Source organism: Cornus florida, unplaced genomic scaffold (genome assembly GCF_030987335.1).
Source record: "Cornus florida cultivar Cherokee Brave unplaced genomic scaffold, ASM3098733v1 CherokeeBrave_3.0.0_Hap2_Chr07, whole genome shotgun sequence".
In the NCBI taxonomy this organism is placed as follows: Eukaryota; Viridiplantae; Streptophyta; class Magnoliopsida; order Cornales; family Cornaceae; genus Cornus; species Cornus florida.
This window is the reverse complement of record NW_026775577.1, coordinates 42,678,975-42,702,295: the sequence shown is the minus strand read 5'-3', so window position 1 is coordinate 42,702,295 and position 23,321 is coordinate 42,678,975. Positions and strand designations below refer to the sequence as shown.

Below are 23,321 nucleotides of genomic sequence, written 5' to 3'. Positions count from 1 at the left end.
GCCTCGAAATTGCAGGAGCCTCGCGATGCTCCGTTCCAGCTCGTAGCTCTGCATTTTCTTTCCTCAAAGCATCGATCATGTTCATTAGCTCATCGAGCTTCGTCTGCTGGCCGTTCTCCAAAGAATTCCAGTTCGCCTCTCCGATCATCATTCCAGATTGGAGCAAAGTCATCAACTGCAGGCTTCTCGATCAAATCAGAGTTCCGCTAACGTGCGCACACCAGATCTGAACTTACACTTGCCGAATTCGGTCCACTACTGGCCGGATTCAGTAATCATAACAGATCACAACCGCGTAGTCCGCCGGATCAAGCACGGATCTGATCTGCTTGAATCGGACGCCAATTTTCCGAAATCAACCGGAACCTGGACTCGTCAAGACAGATCGTATTATTACCAATGTTGATTCAGCTTTCGCAGATTAATCGTCTTCCTCGCAGAATGCATTGAATTGATCCGATCTGGAATGATATTAATCAATCCTTCCTATTCTTCCCACAGACGGCGCCAATTGAAAGTACAAATAATTTTTCCCTAATTGTAGAGAGAGAAACTTTACACTCCCAATGATTTTTTCGAACCCCCTTTTCCCTCTCAATCCCCCTTTATTTATAAACGGTTATAACCTCCACTGAGCTGGACCTATCTTGATCTCTTTTGGCTGGACTCGACTTCCCTCATTATAACATGGGCTTCTGAAATGACTTTATGGACCTGGGCCCATCCGGCACGAACTTGCTCCATCTCATTTGTCCACACCCGACCCGTCCTATGCGATGTGGATCACACCAAACCCGGGTCATTTTGGTGTCCTCATACAAGTTAGCAATTGGGGGGGGGGGGGGGGGGGCAGCCTTGAGAGTTGAGAGACAGTGCTGAAGCTTGCGAACGGCGAACCCAAACTGGAACAGCGGGCGATGGGAACTGAAAGATATGGGTTTGACAATCTGAAATGATATGCCGATATGGGTTGTGAACTTCTGATTCTTGCAGACAGATAGATAAACTCAAATATATGGGTTTTGAACTTCTGATTCTTGTAGAAGTTGTAGTTTGCAGTTGCAGAGAGAGAGAGGAGGGGGGGGGGGCAAGTTCAGAGTCGAGAACGAGAATAGAGATGGAGGCGATTGGGGAGGCTGAAATGATTTGCCTTAAAATTATAAGAAATAAACCGAATCTGTCACATCAAAATTTTGTTCAGAGTTTAACAAGCAAATAATCCTAAATAATATAGACTTTGCAAATTAATAACAAAAACATTTCAAGCTAGCTGAGACAAGATGAACTATATGAACAAAAATAGCAAAAAAAAAAAAAAAAAATCATCAGTCAGTTAAGGTTTGGAGTTGAAAAATGTTAAAATCACAAAATAAAGGTTGCAAAGACAAATATTAATTCAAAGAAACAAAAACACTTGGATTTGAAGAAGTTTAGTAACAAAAATGTATATGCCAACAAATTACGAAAAAGAGATATTAATTAATTCTGTGCAATACATACCACATGTAACAAACAGATGGAAGAGAGAAAATGCTAATATGGAGTTGTGATTATGCAATAAAATCATATAAAATAAAAATGAACTAAAGGCATCCAAGAAGAGATACTTACCGGTTGAGAGGAAGAAAGATATACAAGAAAGATGGAGATGAAAGAGCGAAAGAAAGGGGAATGAAAGAGGGAGAGATGTGAAAGAAATGGAGGAAATGAGACAGATCTGTAGGCTGAAAGGGGTGAAATGTTTGCGAACCCGAACTGGAACAATGGCTAAAGCTTGCGAACGGCGAACCCGAACTGGAACAGCGGGCGATGGGAATTGAAAGATATGGGTTTTGATTTTTTGAACAATCTGAAATGATATGCCGATATAGGTTTTGATATAGGTAATAGGTTTTGAATCCTGTAGACGGATAGATAAACTGAAATATATGGGTTTTGAACTTCTGATTCTTGTAGATTTTGTAGTGGCAGTTGTAGAGAGAGAGAGAGAGGGGAGGGGGGCAAGTTCAGAGCTGAGAACGAGAATAGAGATGGAGGCGATTGGGGAGGCTGAAATGGTTTGCCCTAGAAATATATTTTTTGGAAAAGGATGAGAACCAGATCCTTACCAATGGTTGTTCGAGACATTGATGGTTACAGCTGTTCACTGTACTGTCCAGTTGTCACTTGCAGTGGGCATAAAAAAATTTGTGAAAGTTGATGCATCCCGTAGTGATGTCATATTTTTCCTTTGTTCGATAGCGTCCGACACACACATATAATCACATATTCCATACAATTCAAGGACACCAACCATGCCACCACTCTTTTTCACCCAGCTATATCTACCTCTTTCTCTCCGATGCTAGTTTTGTTTGTAGGGTAAGAAAAGGGAGGTAAAAATAAACATATGAGGGATGAAAAAACGTAAACAATAGAGAGAAGAAAAGAAAGATGGGAAGATAATTTTTTATTTTCAATTTATAAAATCAGAATTTGATCAAATCACACATCTTAGTATATTATGTCTTCAAATTTTTAATAAGTTTTATTTAAAAATTTATACTATAACTGAAAAAGTGTTTCAAATAATATAAGAGTCATTGTCTATGTCAGATGTAAAACTTTACATTATTCATAAAATTTCACTTTTTATAGGTCCAAAAATTCTTATCATAGAATATATGAAAATTATGGCCTTGCTTGGATTGCATTTCTGAAAGCTGTTCTAGAGAATCAGAATACAGAACAGTTTTCAGTTTTTGTCAGATTTCAAACCTACTTAGTTAAGAGAATTTACAACACAATTTTTGGAAAACAAAAACTCATAAAACTACTTGGTTGTATGAGTTTTTCAAAATAGATTTCTGAACTAAGAAAATAAATAAAAATATTATTGTACCTCACTCTTTTATTCTTTAATTTATGATATTAACTATTTGTGTAAATATATATATATATATATATAAGTTTTGGAGGTGAATTTATTTTAGCTAGTATTCATAACTTAATAAAAGTTGCACAAATACAATATATCAAGTTTAATTAAAATTTCACTAAATTTATATACAATAAAAGAGTTACAGGAATTACTTCAAGTGTCATATGCACTTTTAGTTGTACAAACATTAATTTTAGTCATACATAACCAGTGCAAAATATTAGAAAATTACACAAATAGTTAATCAAAGCAAAACATTGGAGAATTATAAAATTAACTTCATGTAGCATTGCCTCTTAATGATGCCCACATTTCATTCTTTAGATAAGTTCTAAGGGCTCCCATTTGTGCTGCACCATTATCAAATAAATTAAGTGCATTCAGTTTACCATTCCCCCTATTAGCCACATTAACATCTTCTTCCCGATACTTCATAAAAAAACGATCATCTAATATATTTTGACAAATGAAATTGTGAATCGTGCAACAGACAGTTTATTATGAGTTGTCGTCTATCCAACTTATAACAAGGCATAAGTTTTAAATTAGGAAAACGAGCCTTTAGTACATTTCATACAATTGAATCCTGCACTGGTTTGTATGCTTATATATTTAAATCTTATGTGACTATTTCATTACTTTTAAAAAAAAAAAAAAAAAAAAAAAAAAAAAAAAAAACTTTAATCAAGACACATATTTTGTGTTGCAAACTTTGAACCCTTTCTATCTTAATTGGGCTTCTTCCATTAATAACTTTACATGAATTCAGTGCCTACAAACATAAACTACCTCATCAGGGGGTGCAATTTTTTTTTTTTCCTTTCCCTGACGGTACAAGGACGAACTACACACTCTGTTAGCCTTGGTTTGTAGCAGAAATTACTTGTAAACAAATAAAAGGTGTTTAAATAGAATACAAGAGAAGCTAATGTAAGCTTGATGAACTACCCCTTCCTTTCAAGTAATCCTCTAAGGAAGGTCTGCTGCTTTGCTCCATGTTCCTAAAAAATGTGGAATTATCATTCATCCACACATTTCTCCCCCAATATTTTCAGCATCTGATATAAGAAAGAGTAAATCAAGGAATTATAAATTTGATAGGAATGAACTGTAGAGTAGAAAAAAGTGGCAATTGTTATTAGAATTTCAACACCCAAGCAATTTCCTAGCATATTCTCACATTATAGACCTTACAAATAAATAAATAAAAACTTATTTTTATTAGCAAACTGGAATATGAAAAGATTGTTTCCTTCCCGGAATTAGGACTCAATAGAACATGCATAAATCTATATGATTTATAAGACTACATAATGCCAATCATCATAAAACAGAATAGTAAATACATGTTATTGAATATTTGGAAAGAATTAGCAAAACTTGAATATATCAAGAATACAAATGGGACAGGTCAACAAATTAGGAATATGTATTGTCCATCTGAATATACTATAAAAGCTTTAGAAGAGACAGTTATCTGGAAATGGCAATGACACAATCCAACTATCATAGATCAAAGCACAGTTCCACGACATTTCAACATTTCAATTGCTTGTTTCACTTACAAGCTATGAAGCACGGACACTCTTCCTAGGGGTTCGTACCAGTGTCGGATACTTTTCGGATACGGACACACATGTCCGAGGTGAAGCACGGACACTCTTTCCAGGTGTCCGTTGTAGTGTCGGACACTTTTCGGATACGGACACACATGTCCAAGGTGAAGCACAGACACTCTTCCCAGGGGTCCGTACTAGTGTCGGACACTTTTCGGACACGGACACACGTGTCCAAGGTTCGGACACGTGTTCGACACTTCAGAAATTATTTTTTATTAGACACGGGGTGGACACGGCTCGAACACGCAGGGGACACGACGAGGTATATTTTGTAATTTTTTTAAGATAAATGGGGTACTTAATGTAATTTACTAATTTTAGAAGTTTAAAAATAAAATTTTGAAAAAATAAAAAAATAACTACAGACAACAGAGTATTACACAGAAAATTTATTTTCTGTCACTTCCTCTCTCCTCTTCTTCAATTATCAATGTACATGAACAAGACATTTTTTTTTTTTTTAAAGTTAGATTAACAAAACTTTGTGAAAGACTGAAAATATATATGTTTATTCATGTACATATTTAACCCATTATAACTATGTCTCTTCTGCACATCTTCATTTGGAATTTGGATCAACTTTATTTTTTATTTATTTTTTGTTTTGTCTTGTCTATGTTTTTCTTATAACACAGATAAAATTATTAAAATTGGTCATATTATTTGTTGTTATTTAATTTGTAATTTTGTATTTATATATACCTATTTATTATTAAGAAAATGAATGTGCAAGATTCTAATAATTATATTTTGAATATAATTATTAGAATCTTATGAATTGAAATCACTTTCATTCCTGTGGTGTTCTCCTTTACCCGGCTATAATTGTATTTGTAATGTCAATTATAAGTTTATGACATATCTATCAAAGAATTTGATGAGTTGGTCTGTTACTCATGATGTTGGAATGTAATTCTATATTATTATGTGTCTTCACTATTTGAGGCCAATGGCTTGTAAACTATGACGCGCGAGCACGAGCGCAGACCCGACACGGCAAATTTTAAAAAAATAAGACACGAACATGGCGGGGATACGCCTATATATATATATATATATTATTTTATAGGCGTATCCCCGCCATGTTCGTGTCTTATTTTTTTAAAATTTGCCGTGTCGGGTCTGCGCTCGTGCTCGCGCGTCATAGTTTACAAGCCATTGGCCTCAAATAGTGAAGACACATAATAATATAGAATTACATTCCAACATCATGAGTAACAGACCAACTCATCAAATTCTTTGATAGATATGTCATAAACTTATAATTGACATTACAAATACAATTATAGCCGGGTAAAGGAGAACACCACAGGAATGAAAGTGATTTCAATTCATAAAATTTCATGTCATTAAAACTAAAATGAGTTGTCGATAACATTTCCACCTATTGAGAAGTAAAAAGAATAGCAACCTTAACTCCAATAGATGGAAATGGAATGACATATAAAGAAAAATGCGAGCCCAAACTCCCTAATTTTTCTCGCTTGTAAATTTTTAATTTTTAAAATGGAGGAAAACAAAAAAAAAAATCAAACACAACTGAAATACGGAAAGAAAAAAATACAACCAACCAAATCAAACCCAGATATAAAGTGTTAACAACCACATAAAACCACAAATCAAACAATTTCAAACCAACCAACCAACCAACCAACTAAATCCATCCATAAAACCAAATTCACCTAAACAAATCAAATAAAACTAACTAAATCCATCCAATCAATACAAATAATCAATTCTCAACCCAAATCAGAGTGTGAACAACCATAAATCGAAAACCCATAAATCTTAGAGAGAGAAAAATAGAAAGACAGAGAATTTTACCCGCACACAGAGATGATTATAGGAAGAGAAACGCAGATCGACCTTTTCTGCCTAAGAGAAGCGCAAGAAACTGAGAGAGATGTAGCTTGAAGAGAGACATTGCAAAGAAATCTGTCAGAGTGAGAGAGCTTCAAGCCTTGAAGAGAGAGAACACTTGGTGCAGCTGAGGAGATGTGGGTAATGTTATAAACGAGATATCTTACTCTCGTTTAAGTGAAAAGAGTTCTCCGTGTTTTCAAAGAGTGCGTCTTCTTGTTTCCGAAAACTCCCTGAACACCTTTTTATTGCTCTCCAAAAGCAGTTTCGGAAAAACACTTCCAAGTCGTCCCAATTTGCAGTTTTGGGTTTTTTGTTTTTCATAGTGACAATCCAAGCAGGGCCTTAACTTTCAAGAGGTCTCAGTCCATACATGTATATATATCCAAATATATGCATATATGCACATATGCACATATGCACGGTATGTATGTGAGATCGCCACCAATTAAGTCACCGACTTTAATGAAATCAGGTGGGATTAAATGAAGAAAGGACTCCTACCAATTAAGTCACCGACTTTGATGAAATCAGGTGGGATTAAATGAAGAAAGGAATCCTAATTCGGATATGAAACTACATGTGTATATATATATATATATGAACCCATAATGGATCTAGAACTTTATAAAACGGGTTTATACAGAATGGGTTTATAGAAAATGGCCAGTCATACATGGTTGGACTAAATTAGGGGTAAATTAGTTGATATTTAGGAATAAATGGTATTAAAAAATTATGGACAAAATTGTCTTTTCACACAATTTTAAGGATTAAGATTGGACTTAAGTGATTGTAATAATTTTTTTAAAGTATTTCTGTGTGATATTTGGTCAAATTTAAGAGATGTTATTGAAATTAATTCCAAAAAAAATGGTCCATTAAATAAAATATTTTTGAAATGTTTTTTTTGTTTCTGTTTTTCAGGTCACTGTTATTAAAAAAAAAGGTGAACATTCTCCAATCATATTAATTTATTAGAAATTTTACATTAAATCGGTCTATGGAATACCCAAGTATAATTAAAAAAATAAAAATCAAGTGACTGATATTGGTATGTGCAAAATGATCTAGTTGAATGAGTCACTCTATTCTTGTGTATTGATGGATAAAGTTAATTAAAAAATAAACCATGAAGGGGTTATTTATAAGACTCGCAAATTCCAAATGGTTAATTAAGAACATTGTGTTGGTCTGTGTCAATAGCGTCATGGAGACCAACACATTGCCAGTGCCAATAGTGTCATGGAGACCAACACATTGCCATGGAATGACAATGCCATATCAACGTTGACAACTTGTTTGCTATCGATAGTTGTATTCCGGTGACTATCTCACCCATCGCACACAGCCGGAGCAATAGCAAATTCGGTAACAGAACAATAAAATTTAAATCATACAGAATAAGAGCGGGAATATGAGCAATAAAATTTAAATGAATAGGAGTGAGAGTGAGAGTGGCAGCGAGCTCGGAGTTTGAAAGCTGCACCAGTGGTGAAGATATATCTGACTCTGATTCCAGTGATTATCTCCTGTATTCCGGCGACACTTTTCTCACATTGGGATTTGTAATGGCAAACTGATGATGATGAGGTAAGATCGCAAAACTAGTTCCAGTTGGGTTTGTTTGTTGATGGAGAGAGGATTGTGGTTTTGAATTCTCTAGATTTGCATTACCATTTGTTGTGCATGGTTATTTTTCATATCTCATTCATTCTTTGCTCTTCCGTTTTTCGCACTGCCCTGTACATCTTCTTGTTGTTCCAATTGGTTCTTAATGTGTTGGCACCAAAACCTGGCAGCCATCTCAGCGATGACGTGAACCAATGAGAAATTGACAAGTGTTTATTATGTCTTTAGGGAAGTCGGCCAATAGAGAGACAAAAGGAGAAAATCTAGGCAAATATATTTCAGCCACTTTGTTGATACGGTTGTTGCTAAATATATTTGTAGAGATTTGAATCAATTCAAATATGTCATCAATTCAAAAGAGAAGACTTAAGAGATTTAGTTACAATAAATAATTAAATCCCAATGAAGTAGGAATTTCAACAAGAAAGGAATAGCCGTATAAGTTCAAAAGTTACAAATGGCCATTAGGCCATTTAAGGGAATGAAACGGGCTGCTAAATTTAAGGAGGGGAGTTGCTAAAAATTAGCAACTTTTCAGCAACTTTCTAGCAACGTTTTAACAATATCTCGGCAACTTACATGTGATTAAATCGAGGAAGGTTGTTTTTACAGAGATTTCATACTGAAACAAAACAAGAAAGGAAGCAGAATAACAATAGGATTTGACTGAGTTCAAATTGTGAAGAAAAAAAATCAAAGAAGGAGAGATTTTCTAGCAATAACTTAGGAAAATAAGTTGAGATAGAACTTCTATAAATAGAAGTATTGTATTCCATTTCTAACTTGTCCAGCACCACCACAAAACATGCATTTCAACTAAAAATGTTTTCAATTGACTCTACGTCATTTTCTTATCAATTTCTTTATTTCAATTTAATGGCAATTGATTAGATCCTCGTCAACTATTTCGATTCAGCCATTTACTTTCTTTCAATTTCAATTATGCCAATTTTAATTACGCAATTTTAGTTAGGCTTTCAATTCAATGGCAATTGATTAAATTCTTGCCGTTGAATCGTAGTGACAATTGATTAAATTCTTGTCATTACTTGGCTGATGGCAATTGATTAAATTCTTGCTATCACGTTTCAGTGGCGATCGATTAAATTCTTGCCATTGTGTTTGGCTGGTGGCGATCGATTAAATTCTTGCCATTGTGTTTGGCTGATGGCGATTGATTAAGTTCTCGCCATCACATTCGGCCGGCGATCGATTAAGTTCTTGCCGCCTGTCTTCACTCGGCCATTCCATCCATTCAAACATTCATCAGCCGTTGCATTCCTTTAGACACTCTAAAAAGTCCTTGCTACAAACAAGGCATAAAAGAACCTTGCTGGGAGTTCTTACTAGTCTCTCTCCCACATAATCGCCTGAGAGTCAGCCATCGGAAAAAGGGATAGGCTGGTGTTCAATTACATATTTTGGGCATTTTGTACAAATACTCTGGCACGCCCGGGAAGAGTCCATCGACCAGCGTAGGGAACAAAAACCGCGCGAACACGTTTTGGCACGCCCGGTGGGACCACTACTAGAGTGTTATAAAAGAGGCAAATATGCCGCGGCCCACAAAAAATTCTAAAGCAGTGGCTACTAATGAAGATTTGGAGGAAGGCGATCAGCCAGTACAGGCTGAGAACTCTACAGCAGGTCCTACTGATGAGTTAGCCATACTTCAAGCACAGGTTAGCTCCTTGGTAGATGCAATGGGAAGGATGGGAGCACGCTACAATGACTTGCATGAAAATATGTCCCAACTCCCAGCCTTTATTTTGAACAAGCCGACTCAAGCTAGCAGCTCCAACAATCAGGAATCGGCTTCTCAGTCGATTCTATCACAAGCTGCTCGGCCAGAGAGGGCCATTGAAAAATCACAGCCATGGCCGCCAGTAGTGACACTCCAACCAGGAGCAACATCAAGTTAGCCGGTTCATACGCTACTCACCTGGGCAGAAAGCTATCCTCAGCCTACGTTGGCAGGTTCTAATCAGCCACCAGTAGCAGGTTCGCGGCCACAGGTAATTCCACCAAACCCTCCTCGGATGCCTTTGAACTCGGGGGGCAATCAGATCAGGTGGAGGCCACCAAACCCACTGTATACTCATGTGCCGCCACAGGTAGGGCTCGGGGGGCAGAATATGGCTAATCAGCCACATGATTGGCCGAATTGCTATCAACCAGCAGCTAATCAGCCGCCAGTTTTTAATCAGGTACCACCAATATTAAATCAGCCACCTCAAGTCATGTTAGATAGAAGACAATTAGCTGATTTACTCACAGAAGAATATGGCCTGGAACTTAGAGGTGCCGGCCGACCAATTTATAGAACTCCTTATCCAGAAGTGGTAGACCAAGTTGAGTTCCCTAGAGGATATAAAGTCCCTGACTTTGTAACCTTTAGTGGAGAGGGGAATCAATCGACCGTGGAACACATTGGCCAATTCATGGTTCAATGTGGAGAGGCCAATGTTAGCCCGTGGTTGAAATTGAGACTTTTTCCTAACTCTTTGACAGGGGCAGCTTTTTCATGGTATATTCGTCTACCTCCTAACTCTGTTTTTAATTGGCTACAGATGGAGGAATTATTCCACAATCAGTTCTACCGTACGGAGACAGAACCTACTCTGGCCGATTTATCCAGGCTAAGTCAATTGCCTAGTGAATCGGTCGAGACATTCATTGCAAGATTCAGGAGAGCAAGATTAAGATGTTGTGTACCTCTTCTAGAACAGGAGTACATTCATTTGGCTTTGAACAGCCTTGATTTTGAACTTCGGAAGAGGTTTGAAGGAGTTCCATTTCATGACATGTATGACCTGGCCGAGAAAGTTACCAGGTATGAGTTGGTTCTTAAAGAGGAGAAAGAACGAAAAAATTCCTCTAAAGGTACGTACTATAGGGACCCCAACTATGAAGTTTATTCAACCGATGTGGTTGAAGAGGAAGATTTTGAAGCTAATTTAGCCGAAGTCATTCTAAAGAAGCCTTATGTATATGACGTTTTAACAAAACCAAATGTATCCACCAGTGGTACTCAGCCATCGAGTTTATCGGCCAGGAAGGGTACGGCTGATACTGGTAAGGTTTATACGTTTGATCTGGCCAAAACAGAACAAATTTTTGATCATTTGTTGGCCGACAAACAAATCGTTTTGCCAAAAGGGCACAATATATTATCGACCAATGATTTAAAAGGAAGAGAGTTCTGCAAATTTCATAATTCATGGAATCATACTACTAACAATTGTTATGTATTTAGAAATGTATTACAGAAATCTATCGATGAAGGTGTATTAAAATTCCCTGAAAAAAAGCCAGATGTAATGGGGGTCGATGGCGATCCATTTCCTAATATTGTCAGTACCAATGTAATCAGCCTGGCAACTGAAAAAGCCGCTGATAATGGTAGACAGGAAAGATTACCAAAAGTTCTTGGTAGTTCATCAGCCAGTAATGATGAGCAGAAAGTTAAGGACTTGGAAATTCAGTTAGGAGAAGCTCAAATTGCCCTCATCAACCATGGTTGTTGTCCAAATTGTAAAGGCCGAAGGAATGACTCAGACAAGAAGGGCTATTTCCAATCAACCAGAAAGCGTAGTGTCCATGAAAGGTTAGGCCATCAGCCTAGACAGAATCACGAAGAAATCAATCGATCAATATTTAGAGAAAATGGGCCGAGGGCAGTGAGAATCATTCGGTCATCGGTGGCCGATAGAGTCCTGCCAGAACAACATTTTTATCCTAGTTTCAAAAGGAAACCAACAATTCAGTCAGAAATATGGGTTCAAAAAGGAGAAGAATCTAGCCGTGTAAGAATGGTTAGACCTCCTTTGGTTGACCATGGCAGATGGACTCGAGTAAGTCACCCAAAGTTTCCTAAGCAACCTCCTACACGTACTCAAAAAAGGAGGATGCAAAGAAAAATTGCAGAACTCAAAAGGAAAGAAGACAAGATCGACCATGATCAACTAGAAAAAAAAAATGAACCAGTGGTGGCTGAAGACATGGAGGTCGCTACATCCTTTGAGAATAAGGCATGCTTTTATGAAGAAAAAGATGATCAGCCAGACCAGGATCCAAAGCATGCAGCCAAGTACAGAATTCGTTTTGGTTCTCTCCCGGATGAGGTAAATTGTAACATGGTATTTGTTTTGCCTTCTGTGTTTGAAGCAAGGATAGAACCAACGATGAACAGGGATGTTGAGTCAGCCAAGCAGGAGGAAAAGGCTGAATCTTCAGAAATTAAGAACGATTCGACAAGTTTATCGGCCGGGATAGGATTGTTCTCTCAGGATCAGCCATCTAAGGCCGATAAAATCATTTTCGAAAAACCACATTTGTCCATGACACAGCAGTTGAGGCCATTGTATGTTAAAGTATGGGTTGAGGGTCAGCCAATCAATAGGGTTTTGGTTGACAATGGTTCGGTGGTGAATGTCATTCCAGCAACTACTTTGAAGAAATTGGGTAAAACCATGGACGATGTAGTTCCAACCGACGTGGCCATCAGTGGTTTTAATGGAGGATCTAGTAACACTAAAGGTATTCTACCTTTGGAAATTACTATTGGCGGTAAGACATCCTTTACGGCTTTCTTTATCATTGATTCAACCGCGGCCTATAATCTCCTTTTAGGCCGAGATTGGATTCATCCTAACATGTGCATCCCATCAACCTTGCATCAAATGTTGATTTTTTGGGATGGAAATGAGGTAAAAATTGTTGAGGCTGATAACAAACCCTTTATAGCTAGGGTGTATTCGGCTGAGGCTGCACTTTATGATGAAACTGTTGTACTTATCAAATTTGTTGGCATTAACAGGATGGGACGACTAGCAGCGGCAACAATGAAGAAGAATTTAATTAATGCTGATATTAAAGAATTATTGTCAGAAGCAGCTCGGCCGAAAATTGATATTTTCAGGTTGACCATCAAGGACATTGAAGATGTTACTGATGGATCACAAAACCAATGAAGAAAAGAAGCGGCAAGCTTTCAGGGCCGCTTGCATAAGACTGAAAGCATATCTGGCTGAGAAAAGATTGGCCAGAGAAGAACAGCTATATGAAGAGGTATCGGCCAGCACGGTCGATATAATTGAAGAAGGTTTCGAAAAGCTGGATGCAATCCAACTTGAAGATTTGGAGTCAGCCTCTTCCAGGATGGAAGATAATAAAGTAGAGGTGCAAGATCCTTTATTGGAAATAAATGTTGATACTAAAAAAGATAATAGGCCATTATTTGTTAGTGCTTTGCTTGAGCCTAAATTCCAAGCCGATTTGATTAAATTATTAAATGAATATAAGGATTGTTTTGCTTGGAGTTATGAAGAGATGCCTGGCCTGTCTAGAAAATTGGTAGAACATAGATTACCAATCAAGAAAGATTTTCAGCCATATAAACAACCACCAAGAAGGATGTCTTCGGAAGTAATGCTCAAAATTAAAGAAGAAATTGAGAGACTTCTTAAGGCAGGATTTATTCGAACAGTTAGGTATGTTGAATGGCTGTCTAATGTTGTTCCGGTAATGAAGAAGAATGGCAAACTTAGAGTTTGTGTGGATTTTTGCAATTTAAATAATGCCACTCCAAAAGATGAATATCCAATGCCTGTGGCCGATCAACTTATTGATTCGGCCGCTAAGCATGAAATATTGTCTTTTATGGACGGCCATTCAGGTTATAATCAAATCTATTTAGCAGAGGAAGATATTCATAAAACGGCTTTTAGATGTCCTGGGTCAATTGGTACTTTTGAGTGGATTGTGATGCCATTTGGCCTAAAAAATGCTGGGGCTACTTATCAAAGGGCAATGAATTCTATCTTTCATGATATGATTGGCCGATTCATGGAAATTTATATAGATGATGTAGTTGTGAAATCATCGGCCAAGAGACAGCATTTGGAACACTTGAAAAGGGCCTTTGAAAGGATGAGGATTCACAAATTGAAAATAAACCCATTGAAGTGTGCATTTGGAGTTTCAGCCGGGAATTTCTTGGGGTTCTTGGTACACAAACGAGGTATTGAAGTTGATCAGAACAAGGTCAAAGCTATTATAAATGCTAGGGCCCCAGCCAATAAAAAACAAGTGCAAAGGTTCCTCGGCCAGGTAGGTTTTCTTAGAAGATTTATTTCTAACCATGCTGGCCGAGTGCATGTCTTTTCAACTTTAGTGAAATTAAAGTCATATGAGAAATTTCATTGGGACGAATCCCATCAGAAGGCCTTTGACAAAATAAAAGAGTATTTGGCAAACCCCCCGGTTGTAATGCCTCCAAGAAAGAAGTGGCCGTTAAAGCTTTATTTATCGGCCGCAGAAGAATCAATTGGTAGTATGCTCGCACAAGACAATGAACATGGAAAGGAGCAGGCTGTCTACTACCTGAGTAGAGTACTAACTGATGTAGAATGCAGATATTCCTCAATTGAGAAGCTTTGTTTATCTTTGTACTGTTCGGCCATGAAGTTGAGAGTATACGTGCGGCCTGTTGATGTTTACATTCTTTGTCAGACTAACGTGATCAAGTATATGCTATCAAGGCCATTGATCACTGGCCGAATAGGTAAGTGGGCTTTGGCTTTGATGGAATTCAATTTTATCTACGTCCCACAAAAATCAGTAAAAGGAAGGGTTCTGGCTGATTTTTTGGCCGATCATCCTTCAACTGATATTGATTCATGGGTTTATGATGAATTTGAGTCATCAGCTATATTCTTAACTCCTTGGATCTTGATGTTTGATGGATCAAGCACGGCTGATGGAGCAGGAGCAGGTATTGTTATTATTTCGCCAGCTGGCAGAAAGGCTTCATTCTCTTTCTTTTTAGATTTTAAATGTTCAAATAATCAGGCCGAATATGAAGCGCTTATAATCGGCCTGGAGATTTTAATTGAAATGGCTGTTAGAGATGTAAAGATTTTGGGAGATTCAAACTTAGTCCTTAGCCAAATTTCTGAAGATTTTAAGTGCCTAAGTTGGCAATTAAGGCCATTTCATTCTCTGGCCACTTCATTAATCAATCAATTTGATAATATTCAACTTAAGTTCTGGCCGAGAGGGCAGAATAAGGAGGCCAACAGCATGGCCCAAGCAGCCTCTGGAATAAGAGTACCAGCCGGAATAGAAGATCAGTTGATAAAGATAACACGAAGATCTTTGCCATAGGCCGAATTGAGAAATACTATGTTGTTTGATACTTGGACAATTGATGTAGAGGATTTGGCCGACGATGACTGGAAGATACCATTTATAATGTTTCTTCGAAATCCAAACATCAAGGCTGATAGAAGTATTAAAAGAAAAACGATCAACTTTGTGCTTCTAGATGGGGATCTATACAGAAAAGGGTTAGAAGATGGGCTCCTACTACAATGCATAAGCAAGGAGGAATCACTTCAGGTTATGGCCGAGGTACATGAGGGCAGCTGTGGGGCTCACCAAGCTGGGATTAAAATGAGATGGCTGATTCGCAGGTATGGATATTATTGGCCGAGGATGAGGAAAGATTGCATAGATTACTCAAAAGGTTGTCAAGCTTGTCAAAGACACGGGCCGATTCAAAATGTACCAGCAAAAGAATTACAGCCAATAATCAAACTTTGGCCATTCAGAGGTTGGGGCCTTGACCTTATTGGTAAAATTAATCCACCATCAAGCGAAGGCCATCACTGGGTGATTGTTGCCACAAATTATTTTACTAAATGGGTTGAGGCCAAGGCTTGCAAAGCGGTTGATCAGCAAACAGTGATTAATTTCATGGAACAAAACATCATCCACAGATTTGGGATTCCAGAAACACTTGTTTCAGACAATGCAACAGTATTTAGGGCAACTGATGTACTACAATTCGGCCACAACATGAATATTCATATGTCAGCCTCTACGCCATACTATGCTCAAGCAAATGGCCAGGCCGAATCTTCAAACAAAATTTTAATAGAGATCATTGAAAAAATGATCAAAGATAAGCCAGAAGGCTGGCTGAATTATAATCAGCCACTGGTGGTAAATCAAGATCGACCGGTCATTGATTATCTTAATCAGCCAACGACGGTCGATAAGGTTCAGTTGGCTGATCCTATTAAGCAAGAATATGGTAATGGCCTTAAGCGAATAGGTCGACCAATGTACAAAAAGCCAAAATCAGCCACATCCGACACTCAAACATCTACCATATCTGCCAAAAAGGGAGCAGATGATGAAGTCATGGAGGTCGACAATGATATTTTCATACCAGGTAGTAATGTGATCGGCCAGGCTCCCAAAAGGAAGGTTGATGAAGGGAATCAGCCTAAGGTTACCGAGAGTACACCATCAGCCATTCCGAATGTCAAGGCTCTCATACAACACGAGAAAGGTAAAAGAATTTCAAAATTAAATCGGCTAGATTACCAGAATACTTGGCCGAGAGTGGTATCTAATCCTCAGCCAGAATCATCATTGGCTAAGAGAATTCTTTTAGCCTGTCGTTCTCAACCGAATTTCAAGAAAAGAAAGCGGGGATGGAAACTAAAAAGGGTTAAGTGGAGAAGAAATTCGCGGAAGAAAATGAATCGGCCAATTAATGCAAAATTTTGCATGGCCGATGCAGTGCTACATGAAGAAAATAAAATGGGGCGACCAATATCGGCCATAATGAAAAGAAGTCTAGCTGATATTAACTCTAAAAGGTTAGTCAGAAAGGTATTTTGGCTGAAGATAATGTTTCATCGGCCAGCTGTTGAGGTGCCAAATAAAAAATCAAGGACGAGACAGGCCATAGCCGCTGGCATTCTAAAAGCTTACCCCGACAGATAAAAAATCGACCACAAAAGAAATACTATTCTTGGTATTTTTGGCTGATATAGCTGAAGTCATCAAAGAAAATGACTATTCAAAAACATAGGATGGCGTACTTTCAGAAGCTCCATGGGAGTATAAAAATTCAAGAGGATCAGCCATCAGAAAAGCTCCATACTGGCAGAATTTTGTTCTTTCAAAACAGAAGCCAGTTAGATCGGCCCAAATGACATTACATAACTGCTTGATCCCAGCCGATCATGATCATGCCTTACTAGTAAAGTTGGGAAACTTCAATAGTGAGGTCTATCATGGGTTTATAAATAGCCAATATTTTGAGGGGTATCAGCCAGCTTTAAAGGAATAATGGAAGAACTAGGATCGGCCAATTCTGGCTGACGCAAAATAAAGACCAACTTGAGGTGGCCTGGAAGAAATAAAGTTTAGAAACTCGTAAGCTGCCAGTTTTTTTTCAATACATTTTAAAATTCCAAAAATCTTATCGGCCTGAGTGGCCGATAAGACATTTGAAATTCAGGGGGCATTTGTTGGCACCAAAAACTGGCAGCCATCTCAGCGATGACGTGGACTAATGAGAAATTGACAAGTGTTTATTATGTCTTAAGGGAAGTCGGCCAATAGAGAGACAAAAGGAGAAAATCTAGGCAAATATATTTCAACCACTTTGTTGATAAGGTTGTTGCTAAATATATTTGTAGAGATTTGAATCAATTCAAATATGTCATCAATTCAAAAGAGAAGACTTAAGAGATTTAGTTACAATAAATAACTAAATCCCAATGAAGTAGGAATTTCAACAAGAAAGGAATAGCCGTATAAGTTCAAAAGTTACAAATGGCCATTAGGCCATTTAAGGGAATGAAACGGGCTGCTAAACTTAAGGAGGGGAGTTGCTAAAAATTAGCAACTTTTCAGCAACTTTCTAGCAACGTTTTAGCAATATCTCGGCAACTTACATGTGATTAAATCGAGGAAGGTTGTTTTTACAGAGATTTCCTACTGAAACAAAACAAGAAAGGAAGCAGAATAACAATAGGATTTGACTGAGTTCAAATTGTGAAGAAAAAGAATCAAAGAAGGAGAGATTTTCTAGCAATAACTTAGGAAAATAAGTTGAGATAGAACTTCTATAAATAGAAGTATTGTATTCCATTTCTAACTTGTCCAGCACCACCACAAAACATGCATTTCAACTAAAAATGTTTTCAATTGACTCTACGTTATTTTCCTATCAATTTCTTTATTTCAATTTAATGGCAATTGATTAGATCCTCGTCAACTATTTCGATTCAGCCATTTACTTTCTTTCAATTTCAATTATGCCAATTTTAATTACGCAATTTTAGTTAGGCTTTCAATTCAATGGCAATTGATTAAATTCTTGCCATTGAATCGTAGTGACAATTGATTAAATTCTTGTCATTACTTGGCTGATGGCAATTGATTAAATTCTTGCTATCACGTTTCAGTGGCGATCGATTAAATTCTTGTCATTATGTTTGGCTGGTGGCGATCGATTAAATTCTTGCCATTGTGTTTGGCTGATGGCGATTGATTAAGTTCTCGCCATCACGTTCGGCCGGCGATCGATTAAGTTCTTGCCGCCTGTCTTCACTCGGCCATTCCATCCATTCAAACATTCATCAGCCGTTGCATTTCTTTAGACACTCTAAAAAGTCATTGCTATAAATAAGGCATAAAAGAACATTGCTAGGAGTTCTTACTAGTCTCTCTCCCATACAATCGCCTGAGAGTCAGCCATCGGAAAAAGGGATAGGCTGGTGTTCAATTACATATTTTGGGTATTTTGTACAAATACTTTGGCACGCCCGCGAAGAGTCTATCGACTGGCGTAGGGAACAAAAACCGCGCAAACATAATGATACTGCACTTTTGAGGCAATTTCGATGCCAACAGGTTTTTTGTGCACACCACCTGTTTGATCGAAGAACTGATTACAAAGAAAAGAGTGAATCGTCTTTGTTTTGACTTGTAAAGACCTTGGAAGATAAAACCTGTTGAAATTGAAATTGTTTTTGTTTATTTTCATTGATTTGCAATTTGCATTGATGAACAGATGATGGAATGCATTGAAAGTAGTGCACACACCCATCCACACACAGGCAATATCTGAATCTCCATTAAGGGGAGCGCCGGAGTGTTATTATTTTCAGTTTTATTAATATCTCAACGAGGAAGTAAACTTGACATTTAATCTCTTTGGACCTACATTTCCCTTGGGTGTGAGTAAGTCCTGTTCAAGGTTCCCGATTTTGTACTAATGCAGTGAAGACCTTCAAATCATAGAACATAATAGAGGCATTACAAGGATGATGTGCTGCCTCAAACACGGGTTGAACCCGAGTGTGAGAATCTTGGATGTTTACTTGTGCCCAAGTATCCCATTCTTGTGATATATTGAGGAATCCTTGAAAGTGAACTTCTTCTCGGACATGGACTGGCTGTTGAGATCATAGGGAGAACCAGGAATATAGTTATAAACCACAAGTGGGATTCTCACCTTACGGACTCCATCATTCCACATGATAGTACCTGACATGATCGGCTGCTGTGTAATCTTTGGCCGGTTAACCTTCACTGTGAATGATTTCTTCTCTCCAACTGCAGAGAATGTCAGGACGGATGGTTCCACTGTAACGCTAATGGCACCGGGCATGTACGCGCTTGCTGTGTAAGTAGAGTTTGCTGTGCCAACATTGGTCACAGTCCTGGTAAAGACACCCATGATCTGCTGGCCATCTAACAAATAGAGCGAGAATGATGGATAGTTGAGATCCCATCCTCTTCCAAGCTCAATGCCGTCACAAACGCTGTTGTCTCCGGTGACAAGTCTTAGAGTTGATGTGTTGTAGCCCTGCTTGCAGAGGAAGTTAACATAATCTGCCTCAGATGCGTCAAATACTAGCCCAGGGTCAACAGCAGCAACTGGGTTTATGTGACCAGACCCATAAGCGAATTCAAGGTCTGCATGCTTCCTCGGGTCCATTACATAAGCTGATAATAAAGAATAAAGAATAAATTCACGTAAGAAATCAATTGCATTTAGTTTTAGTATCACTTTCCTGTTGTTAAAAAGATTAAACTTTTGTAAGCAGTGGGTCAATGGAATTGTGTACTAGTGATGGCAAGAGTAGTATGAGGGTCCACATTTTCATTCATCTGATGGTATCAATGTACATATCATGGTTGCAAAAATAAATCAGGAGCAATGTAATCTTAGTTTGCCACTATAGAAACCAATAGAAAATGTTATTGCTTAAATTTTGATTAATGGGATTGCTAGTTGCCATAATATTTACAGAAACAGTATCAATGTCAACAGAGGTGGCATCTCTTATTTCTCACCTGTGGTCATGAGGGCAGATTTAATGGCAGCAGGGGACCAGTCTGGATGGGCAGCCTTGACATACGCTGCAGCACCACTAGCATGAGGGCAGGACATAGATGTGCCGGAGATGATGTTGTATTTGACACTCCTGGTGTCACCAAAACCTGAAGGCGGTGACACGGGAGACCAGGCAGCAAGGATGTCCACACCAGGAGCAGTGAGATCAGGCTGCTCATCATCAATGCAACATAAAGAGACAAACTTAGACACAACAGTGACAAGTGACAGAATCACTCGATCACGAGGAAGAGACCGTTGATCACCTTGAGAATGTCTGGGCTGATCGCACTTGGTCCCCTGGAAGAAAATGAGACGACAACTGGCGCCACAATGTCCACCCAAGTCTCACCAACCAGAATAGTTGCAACCGGATTTCTGAAAAAAGGTGGAGGTTACTTTGTTAAAAAAAGTTATAAAGCTAGCTTTAGAATTATATATCCATCGTAGAACAATCATATCTATATAGATACAGATAGATATATGTTCATTTACTTTGTTGATCTGATGTAATCTAAAACTTTGACACCATCGTCGGTGCTGATGAGCGTAGCTGGTAATGGGTAGTTAGAGGTATAATCAGGTATAAAGTCGGCCATGATGGTACCCACACCATTAGCAAGTAGAATTGCAGAACCATCCGTGGCCAATTCACAAAAAACAATTTTTCCTTCCACTTGGTATGAATTCATGGCACCATCAAAGCAGTATTTTGAAATGTCTGGATTAGCACCAACGGTATAGTTTGCTGCATCTCCTCCCCAGATCAATGGATACGAGGTTCCATTGAGGTCAAAGCTATTAATTGAGAGTCCCTTCATTTTGTCAAGTCAAGCATCAAGGAAATAGAAATTGTGTTAGTATTGATAAATCGGAGATGTTCTTGAACAGCTAATCAGGTTCTGCAGATTTTTAACTTACAGTGAGGACTTGTCCATTGCCAAGCACCACTTGGGCAACAAAATTCCTGTCAATGTCGCTAGCCGCAACAGTTAGTGTCCAGGGCGCAAAGTTGGAGACGGATGCTGGGAAGGGGCCTGAATTTCCAGCAGAATTTGAGGTCAGTATTCCCTTTTTCATGGCATGGAATGATCCAATGGCAATTGGGTCATCGAAGTACTGGGATGGCCAGTCAGATCCTAGAGAAACTGATATTATGTCAACACCATCAGCAATTGCATCGTCAAATGCTGCTAGGATATCTGCCAGACCACATCCACGGTTGGCCCAGCAAACTTTGTACATTGCGATCCTTGCACCCGGAACTCCACCTCTTGCCACTCCTTCGGCTAGTCCAAGGTAGCTTGCTCCAGCCACCTCCACCCCTGCAGCCGTTGAGGCAGTGTGGGTTCCATGTCCTATTGTATCTCTAGGGGATTGGAACTCTGTAATGTCATAACTGCCATCGCTGTTGTAATACCTCGCTCCAATGAGCTTTCTGTGATTTCATACATTCCATCAGTCTCTAATGATGTATAAAAACACTAAAGTTTTATATCAGTTGTAATTGTTTTACTGCATAATCTGCATTTGTTAGATTAGACACGTTGTAAACTGAGTAGTCCTTCATGTGTTTTAAATTATCAGCATACAATCTCTTTGATTAGCTAGCTTGTTTGATGTAGCTACTAGAATGGTATGTGCTCTTTTTTGTGATCCAAATTGGGCCCTTAATTTTTTTTTTTTTTTAATGCTAATAAATTACTGTGAAGAAGAACTGATTCTTACTTGTTACAGGTGAAATTGGCACCTTGGCATGTTCCTTGCCATTTAGCAGGTGGAGGGCCAAACCCTTCATCGTTGAAGCTCTCAGCTTCTGGCCAGACTCCTACAAAAACCGAGAACATGAAAATGCTTCGACAGAGATCAAGAAAGCAGAATTGTAAGAGTGACTTTGACTATTAGATTTAGATATTACCGGTGTCCAGGAGCCCAACGATGATATCTCCTTGTTTAGAACCTCCCAGTTTTCCTTGAGTTAAACCCATGAAGTCCCAAGACCTTGTAGTGTGAAGCTTTAGTTTGCGGTTTGGAATTACTGTCATCACTTCCTTCATTTCTGCAATCCCATGACAATTTTATTTTAGTATAAAGATCATGAAAGAAATATTTATATTCTGCATTGATATACTTGTATGACAACCCTACCTGAAAATCTTGCGACTTCATCATCACTTAGTTTCGCTGCAAATCCGTTAAAACTCCTCTTGTAACTATACATAAGCGACTTTTTTGCTGATGAAGCACTGTAATTGCATAAATTTTATTGCTTGAGAGACAGTTCGCAAGAGTAGAGAGGTCGATATATACTGATTATGCAGTACTTAATGTTTTTAATACATAAATGGGAGAGGATTATTATTGTTATCTTAGTCTTAGTTATTCTTTTTTGGATATATTCTTGATACTAGTCTATTATCATCCAAACAGAATGATGATCCAAAGTGAAAGAGAGATGAAACAAGTTCGTGGTTCATAATTACATCCTAACAAGATTTTGCACCAGAGGAGCAAAAGTTTTAGCCAGGTATGTTCAATTAATTAACTAGATTAAGTTAGTATAAAAGTATTAGGAAAATGGATTTGAAGTATCAGCATATGCTATCGTGGCTATTCTGATGTGCATGACTATTGACCAACAGGCCAGTGGCCTAGCGGTACCAGACTTTTACTTTCTAAAAGGAGGTCAGGGGTCTGAGCCTCGGTAGAGGCATGTGTATATGAGTACTAATTAAGAAGAAAAAAAAAGATGTGCATGACTATTGACTTTCTTTGTATATAATAGTGACAAATGCACTATTATGATGAAATCAGTCTAGAAATTTTTATGTAGTGAAGTAATATATTTATGCTATGTTTGGATACACCAATAGAAAGGCACCAATTCAATGCAACCGAACATAGCAATAGAGTAACGATATAGAGTTTGAAGATCTCGAATCTAAATGTGAGAGAAGTTGGTGCTTCGCACCAAATCCTCTCACATTTGTTTTCGGGGCTCTTAAAAGCAAACCATTACTTAAATTTCTTTCTTTCTTTTTTTTCTTTTTTTTTTCATCATTCACAATTAACTTTGTTATAT

At 38.1% G+C, this 23,321-nt stretch overlaps 1 protein-coding gene and 1 long non-coding RNA gene across 2 annotated transcripts; both read right to left on the bottom strand.

The window, feature by feature from the left end:
- Positions 1–3,572: 3,572 nt before the first annotated feature.
- LOC132267115 (uncharacterized) lies at positions 3,573–7,055 on the bottom strand. Its single transcript, XR_009468869.1, has 2 exons — positions 6,364–7,055; positions 3,573–3,978 (listed from the first exon to the last, which is right to left on the bottom strand). It is a non-coding gene; the product is annotated as an uncharacterized LOC132267115 (long non-coding RNA).
- Positions 7,056–19,216: 12,161 nt separating this feature from the next.
- LOC132316628 (cucumisin-like) lies at positions 19,217–22,460 on the bottom strand. The gene is made up of 8 exons (XM_059815102.1): positions 22,388–22,460; positions 22,158–22,298; positions 21,968–22,067; positions 21,161–21,677; positions 20,735–21,054; positions 20,506–20,617; positions 20,200–20,410; positions 19,217–19,848 (listed from the first exon to the last, which is right to left on the bottom strand). The coding sequence occupies exons 1-8, from the start codon at positions 22,458–22,460 to the stop codon at positions 19,217–19,219; spliced, it is 2,106 nt and encodes a 701-aa protein (XP_059671085.1).
- Between the last annotated feature and the right edge of the window lie 861 nt (positions 22,461–23,321).

Bases quoted from the DNA above. Each gene is read 5' to 3' on its own strand.
- LOC132316628 (XM_059815102.1), bottom strand. From the start codon at position 22,460: ATGTATAGTTACAAGAGGAGTTTTAACGGATTTGCAGCGAAACTAAGT. The intron at 21,055-21,160 runs GTAAGTTAAAAA...GACAAAATGAAG, and splicing joins GCAATGGACAAGTCCTCACT to GGACTCTCAATTAATAGCTT. The intron at 20,618-20,734 runs GTAAATGAACAT...ACCTTTTTTCAG, and splicing joins GATTACATCAGATCAACAAA to AAATCCGGTTGCAACTATTC.